This window comes from Rhincodon typus, chromosome 14, assembly GCF_021869965.1.
Source record: "Rhincodon typus isolate 14 chromosome 14, sRhiTyp1.1, whole genome shotgun sequence".
In the NCBI taxonomy this organism is placed as follows: Eukaryota; Metazoa; Chordata; class Chondrichthyes; order Orectolobiformes; family Rhincodontidae; genus Rhincodon; species Rhincodon typus.
The window spans coordinates 20,858,914-20,866,769 of NC_063345.1; the positions used below are offsets into that span (position 1 = coordinate 20,858,914).

At 41.2% G+C, this 7,856-nt stretch overlaps 1 protein-coding gene across 1 annotated transcript in view; it reads right to left on the minus strand.

The window, feature by feature from the left end:
- Positions 1-6,966, minus strand: part of wnt11f2 (wnt 11, family member 2) — a 14,313-nt gene extending 7,347 nt beyond the window's left edge. Inside the window, exons 1-3 of the mRNA XM_020535185.2 lie at positions 6,729-6,966; positions 6,404-6,546; positions 5,839-6,071 (exon numbers count right to left, since the gene is read on the minus strand). Coding sequence (XP_020390774.1) covers positions 5,839-6,071; positions 6,404-6,477 — 307 coding nt within the window. The 5' untranslated portion in view covers positions 6,478-6,546; positions 6,729-6,966. The remainder of the gene's footprint in view (positions 1-5,838; positions 6,072-6,403; positions 6,547-6,728) is intronic.
- Positions 6,967-7,856: the final 890 nt, after the last annotated feature.

The following is a 7,856-nucleotide window of genomic DNA, read 5'->3' on the forward strand; positions in this document are numbered from 1 at the left end:
TCCCCTTTTCTGATGAAGGGTCTAGGCCCGAAACGTCAGCCTCTCTGCTCCTATGATGCTGCTTGGCCTGCTGTGTTCATCCAGCCCTGCACCTTGTTGTCTCGGATTCTCCAGCATCTGCAGTTCCTACTATCCCTGATATGTGTCTGTTGTGTCAGTAATGGTTCTGGTCTATATTGCGCATCTGTCTGCACAGCTTGTATGAAAATGCTTTTAGTTATACACACCGACCTGATTAAAAAGGAAAATGAGAAACCAGATTTTCACTGATCTTTATGTAATGGACTTGCAGTAGCTTTTAAGGAGTATCTGATATTGGTGAATCATTGCCAAGACTTATTTCCACACTGTCTCCAATGATCCACAGCAATAAAAAAAGTAATCTTTTGGATAGTCTGAACCTACTCTTCATCAATACTCCTGCCTGACACTGCCCCTCACAAGAACCACCCACAAATGCAAAGAACTCACTCCAACCTCCATTCAGCATTGATTAATTTGAGATGTGACCACTGAATGACCTTAACACATCCAGGGCGAATATTTCAAAGGCAAATGAAAAGAATTAAATGATGTTTGTGCACTGACCAAACAATTATTTGTATTGCTTCACAAACATTCTGCAAGAGCATATCCCAAATACAAGGAGTCACAGTTACACAGGATTTGGCACACTTTGCTTCATCGGTCAGGATATTGAATATACGAGCTGGGATGTCATATCACAGCTGTTCAAAACATTGTTAAGGCCACATTTGGAGTACTGCGTACAATTCTGGTCACCCTGTTATAGGAAAGATATTATTAAACAGAACAACATTCAAAAACATTTACCAAGACTGGAGAGCTTGATTTATAAGGAGTGGCTGGATAGGCTAGTACATTTTTTCCCTGGAGCGCAGGAGGCTGAAGGGTGACCTTATAGAGGTTTATAAAATCATGAGGGGTATAGATAAGGGTAGGAGAGTCCCAAACTAGAGGGCATAGATTTAAGGTGAGAAAGGAAAGATTTAAAAGGGACCTGAGAGGCAACATTTTTCACACAGAAGGTGATGTGTATATGGAATGAGCTGTCAGAGGAAGTTGGTAGAGACAAGTACAATTACAACATTTAAAAGACATTTGGACAGGTACATGGATAGGAAAGGTTTAGAGGGAAATGGGCCAAACACAGGCAAATGGGACTAGTTTAGTTTAGGATAACCTGGTCAGCATGGACAAGTTGGGCTGAATGGTCTGTTTCCATGCTGTACATCTCCAAGATTCTATAAGCAGAGGATGTTTTTCTTCTTATTGTAATGTAATTTCTTGTTATGTGATATAATGCTTTAGTCCTTAGAAACAATGTTATCAAATACAATGAGCAATATGGAGAAAGATTTACTCATATTTATAACAAGTATGCACAAGACAGAATGAACAAAAGCACATTGACATTGCCTTGCTATGAATCAGTTATGAGAACCATTGCCATAGATGATTCTGAATGTTTCTGAATGTAACAGAAATTACTACTTTGACTCCCTAAGTCAAAGACTTCAGGATATCCAACAATGGGTACAACAGCCATAAAGGGAGAGTTGCAAACAAATTACAGCATAAGAACTGTACTTAAGAATTCAAACATAAATCAACAGAAAACCTTCATTTGTGGTTTATAACACCATTAGCATCCACTGAGTGAACTCCATAGCATAAAATTCTTGTGTTTGTAATGCATCAATGCAATCAAAACCGGCTTGTGCCATTGATCTAAGCAAAGATTTAAGAACATCAGCAGAACCCAGGGATTATATTAGTTTCAATAATCAACTCCTGGACATCCAGTTTTATTTTAAATGTTAAATACATGAAATGATTTTGTTTTCTGCTGCAGTATGGGCACACATGTCTGATAACTCAATCTATGACCTCACAGAAAATTGTCTGTCTTGATTAGGACCTCAATGGACATTTAGTTGATGAATTTGAGGAATTCTTCATTACCATCATACTGTGATTTTTGAATTCACTTGCTGATATCAATGGCTTATCTCAGTTTAAATACTTGATTAAAAAAAAATTTATTCCTGTATGCAAACCCCAAATTAAAGTTGGGGATTTTTGACAGTTGATTTAAAACAGCCAAAATGGATTTTCAGTTCAATGCTTTGATGTTGGTAAAATGCAAACACCCAACATAAAAGAGATTTGATTTTTAATCAATTAGGAACTTTTTAACAAGTAAGTGCAGGAAACACAAGACAGGGTAAGATTAAATTTTACAAAAATGTACCTATGCTGTGACTTTTCTGTGACAAAATAGCTCGATGTACTTTATAGGGTGTTACAGGGAACAGACAGTCGGAAAAAAAAGATTACTGAATGTGTCTAAGAGCATTGTGTAATGTATTAAGTCTTAAGGTGGCTCTAGAGAGGCAAGCAGACTAAGGGATTTTAGGAATAGAATTCCAAATGATGGAGCTATGATGACAGAGAAGCTCTGTTGCAGCTTGTGGTTCAAAGAGAACTGGTATGCTAAATAGAACTGGGGCCTATATTTATTGTTGTAGGGCTGAAGATGACTGCACAGTGGTACAGTGCAACAATGGTATGGAGGCATTTTAAGATTTTAAAATGAATAGAAAGCAGGGACAGTAAGGAAAGCTTCCTGAAATAGGGATATAATATTTTATAAATATTCATCAATTAAGAGAAGAAACGCCTACTTGCAAAACTCTTCACAGGACATTCGCAAGATATTTGACATCTTCTTTTCAGAGTGATCAATTGAATCTCACAAGCAAATTCTGGGTTAGCTGCACAGTGATTTTGATAAAACCAGACAGCGAGAACAAAAGTCTGTTCTTTGATTGTTGTCCTTTATAAAATCCTGTGCATAGGCACAGTTGAGCACATTTCCCATCTCACTCACGCATGACTAAGATCACTTTGCTCATGTGCCCTTTATTTTAAGAGCCATGTCTTATTGCAGCTTTGCAGGGTGTAAAAGGTTACCACAGTTCTGTTTTTTTTTAATCTATTCAATGGCACACAGTACAAAGAAAGACATTATTCAGAAAAATATCATGAGGTATCTCAGTGCGATTCTATCTAAGGCACAGATAGTAGGTGCACAGGTAGTTGTTAGCAATCTAAGTTTAGGTAGAAACATTTCACTTCAATTTTAAAAAGAATTCAATTAAATTCAATTGAGTTCAACGTTGAAAATATTAGCACAACTTCAAAAGGGGGGGGTACTAGCAGAGAGACTTGTATTTACAATTTTTAAAGATGTCAGGATAGGTTAAAACAGTTCTGTAAAAAAAGGGATCCTAGGTTTAATAACTCCGACTTATAATACTAAAACCAGGAATTTAAGCTAAACATAAATGTTCAATCCTGCTAGATCATTGTCTCTGGGCACCACTGTTTTGGAAGGAAGCGAAGGCTTTTGTAAAGGGCACAGAGAGATTTCCTGCAGTAGATTGGTTCCAGGGATGAATCATTATGGTTATATAAGCAGAATTAGAGGACCTGGGATCATTCTCTTTCATGGGCAGGCTAACAGAGATTTAGTAGATGTGTTTAAAAATTTGACGGCTTAGTTAAAGGACAATAAAGGTAACTGTTCTTAGTGCCTGAAGCGTCAATAACTAGAATATTAAAGATAAAACAAACAGAATGCTGGGGAAAGTCAACAGGTCTGGCAGCATCTGTGGAGAGAGACACAGTCTGGTATGAATCTTTCAGAACCTAGTTCTGAACAAAAAGAGTCATATCGGACTCTAAATGTTAACTCTTCTCTCTCAAATGCTGCCAGACCTGCTGAGTTTCCCCAGCATTCTCTGTGTTTGTTTTATCTTTAATCTTCTAGTTTTATAACTTCTTCTTGTGCTTCTCTGTGATAACATTGTAGTGCATTTCCATGTTATATATTAGTCCCACTTCATTCTTCTGTAAAACATATGACCCTGCACACTTGTGCACTAATTTCAGCAGCCTGTCCATGTCTTTTTCTTCACTGTTTACTATGTTTCACACTCGGCGAACTCACACAAACAGCAAATTGCAATGACAGGATATTCTGTTTTGTGATGTTGTTTGAGGGATAAACATTGGCCAGGACACGAGAGAAAAATCTCCTGCTCTTCCAAAATAATGCCTTTTGAATCCACTTGAGGGGACAGACAAGGTCTTGGTTTGATGTTTCATCCAAAAGATAGCAGTTCTAACCATATAGTACTGCCTAAGTACCACCTTTGACTTTTGTGCTTCAGCATGGGGTGACGACAGGGCATTGAATCTCAGTGACAAGACTGTCAACAACCAAACCATAGAACCTGCTGTTCTTAAGGGGTAAACGGTATTTAAGACACCAAGTTCCATCTGTTCAAGATGATTTTCAAGTGTTTGAGATAACAGTATCTGAAGAGCAGCAAACTTTCCCAATGTCCTGTCCAACACTGTGTGGAGTTTGCACACACTCCCTGTATCTGTGCGGGTTTCCTCCGGGTGCTCCGGTTTCCTCCCACAGTCCAAAAATGTGCAGGGTAAGTGGATTGGCCATGCTAAATTGCCCATAGTGCCCAGGAGTGTTTAGGTTAGGTGTGTTAGACATGGGAAATGCAGGGTTAGGGGAATGGGTCTGGGTGGGATGCTCTTTGGAGGGGCGGTGTGAACCTGTTGGGCTGAATGGCCTGTTTTCACACTGGAGGGATTCTATGATTCTATGATAAGGTATTGATGAATTTCAGGTTACTTGCAGAGTTAAATGTATTAATCTAGGCTGGCAGGCTAGTGCACAATGAGGGACTGCTGCACAGTCAAACATGCCATCTGTTGGATAGGATTTTAAACTGAAACCTTGCCTGCCTCTTCTGGTGGATCCCGTGCCATTAACTCAATGGAGGGGTCACTCCAGGTCATCTGGCCAATATTTGTTCCTCAACCAATTTTACTGAAACAAGATTCCCTCATTGCTGAGGGAGTTTACTGTATGAAATTGGCTGCTACATTTTGATAGACTACACTTTAGCTGAAAAGTCCATTGAGGTGCAAATGGCACTATATAAACGCATATCTTAAATTTTCCAAAATGACATGCTATGGTTATGGCCAGTGAGAGGATAATATCTCTAACAGTGTAGCACACTGGCTTAATCCCGCAGTTGGGTGTCAACATACATTATGTGCTTTAAAGTCCTGAGATTGGGCTATTCACCCTATTCATGCCCCTCATGATTTTATAAATCGCTATAAGGTCACCCCTCTGCCTCCAATGCTCCAGAGAAAATAGCCCCAGCCTATTCAGCCTCTTCCTATAGCTCAAACCCTGCAACCCTGGCAACATCTTGTAAATCTTTTCTGAACCCTTTCAAGTTTAACAACATCCTTCCCACGGCAGGGAAACAAGAACTGAATGCAGTATTCCAAAAGTGGCCTAACCAATGTCCTGTACAGCCTCAACATGATCTCCCAACTCTATATATCAAAGTCTTTTTCGCAGGGTAGGGGACTCCTATGTTTAAGGTGAAAGGGGAAAGATTTAAAAGGGACCTAAGGGGCAATTTTTTTCATGCAGAGGGTGGTGCTTGTTTGAAATGAACTGCCAGAGAAAAGTGGCGGAGCCTGGTACAACATTTAAAAGGCATCTGAATAGGAAGGGTTTAGAGGGATATGGGCCAAATGCTGGCAAATGGGACTAGACTAATTTAGAATATCTGGTCGGCGTGGACGAGTTGGACAGAAGGGTCTGTTTCCGTACTGTACAACTCTATGACTCTATGGGGCTTTTAAACGCGACTGGACAGTGTGCTAAATCGCTCATTGCATGAGACAGAAATGTGTTTTATTTACCTCTGCTCAAGTCTGGATTGAAGCGAGGGGCTAACTGGATGGAGGAGCAGTTCCATCTCATGTCTGCCATGGCTTTCTGACAAACCAGGCCCGTCTGCTGGGCCGCGAACACGATGCTGTGCATGAGCTCCGGGTTCCTCCGGCAGAGCTGCTGCTGGTCTGGGACTAACCCAGGCAATTTACAGTGTTGAGTCTGGTTCCAACCCAAAGCGGTACCGCTCACTGCGATGGCGCTGTCCGAAACATCAGAGACTTGTTAAATGTCTGTGTACACGAACAATTTCTGCCCCGTTTTCAAAAAAATACATATTCAGCAAAGATTTACACAACTTGTTAAGATTCCACATGCAAACCCCAAATCCAATAAATAACTTTGGGACAAGTGACCCACGAATTTTCGATTTCCATTCTATTTAAAGTTCCTCGTTATAGAGACATATATTTTTGTTGGAAAAAAACCCTAGTGTTTAAATCCAAAAATAAATCCGGGGATTCGCTTTATTTTAAATCTATTCCATCTGAGACCACATAATTAAACCTTTCAGGAACAGAAAGTTGTACTCACAGCCACTGTATAGCGCCACACCGCCGCCACTGAACCAACGCCAATAGCAGAAGGTGACCAATTCGAATTTCCATTTTCAAGTTGTTCAAATAAACAAGCGAGGGGTCACGACAGACAAGAGAGTTCTGTCTCTGAAGCTACACCTGAAAGAAGACAAGAAAAATGTTTGTAAATAAACCGAGCAGCTGCCTGAAGCTTGCATTTATCTCTGAATAGGCCGGACAGACATTGCCAGGAGAAAGCCTTTGATCTTTCCTGGTTGAAATGTTAGATGAATGAAAGTGTCCGAAGCAATGGAGCTGGAGTGAACACCAGAAATACTTACAAGCGACTCAGTCCGCACTCACATTGCTGCCTGATTGACTTAACTGCGAAAAAAAATCTTGGCGAATTGGAAACGAGACGCTTGCTTTCAACACCAGATTTGGAGGTTTCCTTTTTATGTCTTTTGCACGAGTATAAACATTTCTCCCCAGTGCACGGTTGTTGACATGACCTCCGCTCTGGATTGATTGCAGTCGATCGCAGAGGTCTGGGCTCCGGTTTGCCGTGACAAGGACCGATCTCTCCTGTCTCCGTGAAGTTTGTGAGGAGCCCGGAAAACGCCAGCTTTTTATATGTCTGTATGACGCGAGCTGTCTCCATCCCAGCCAGCGATGTGGATTTCAGGTGCCGTGAATGGAGCTGACGGCAGCTGCGGGACATCAAAGCGGCTGGACCCATGGATTCATGTTAATCTCGCACTGAGCAAATACACATAGTCCAGCTCCTGCCAACACCCTCCCCACGGGATTTGCCCCCAGGGCAGGTCGGCAAAACAAACATCCATTATTGTAGCTGAGAAACTGGAGACGATTTTGACATTCATGCACGATTGCAGAAAAGCTCTGAAGTGTACTCGGTTCCTACCCAGATCTACTTTAAACCCCACAGTCCAATAACACGCTGTCACATTGATGAACAGAACCAGGTCCATTTTTAAAGCGTGTTTAAGACAACACAGTGTGGAGCTGGAGGAACACAGCAGGTCAGGCAGCATCAGAGGAGCAGGAAAGTCGACGTTTCGGGTCGGGACCCTTCTGAAGAATTTCCTGCTCTTCTGATGCTACTTGGCCTGCTGTGTTCCTCCAGCTCCACACTGTTGTCTCTGACTCCAGCATTTGCAGTTCTTGCCATCTCTCCAGCCGTGTTTAATAACGTCCAGCCAGCTTTCCGCTGTCCAAATATGCAATAGGTGCTGACCACTTCTTCACCATCAACTCCCGTTTACAATTAAAGGAATAATTTAGTTTCCTCATGATTCCATTGCTCCCGACAGCAACTGGTTTTGTCAGATGTTGTCTTCAAAACTCCCGGCTTTACGGTTTCCTAGCTTGAAGTAATCTCGTTGGTGACAGACAACAAGGGAAATTAATTCAGTTTCAATATACACGGTTGACCGCACAGGTATCTG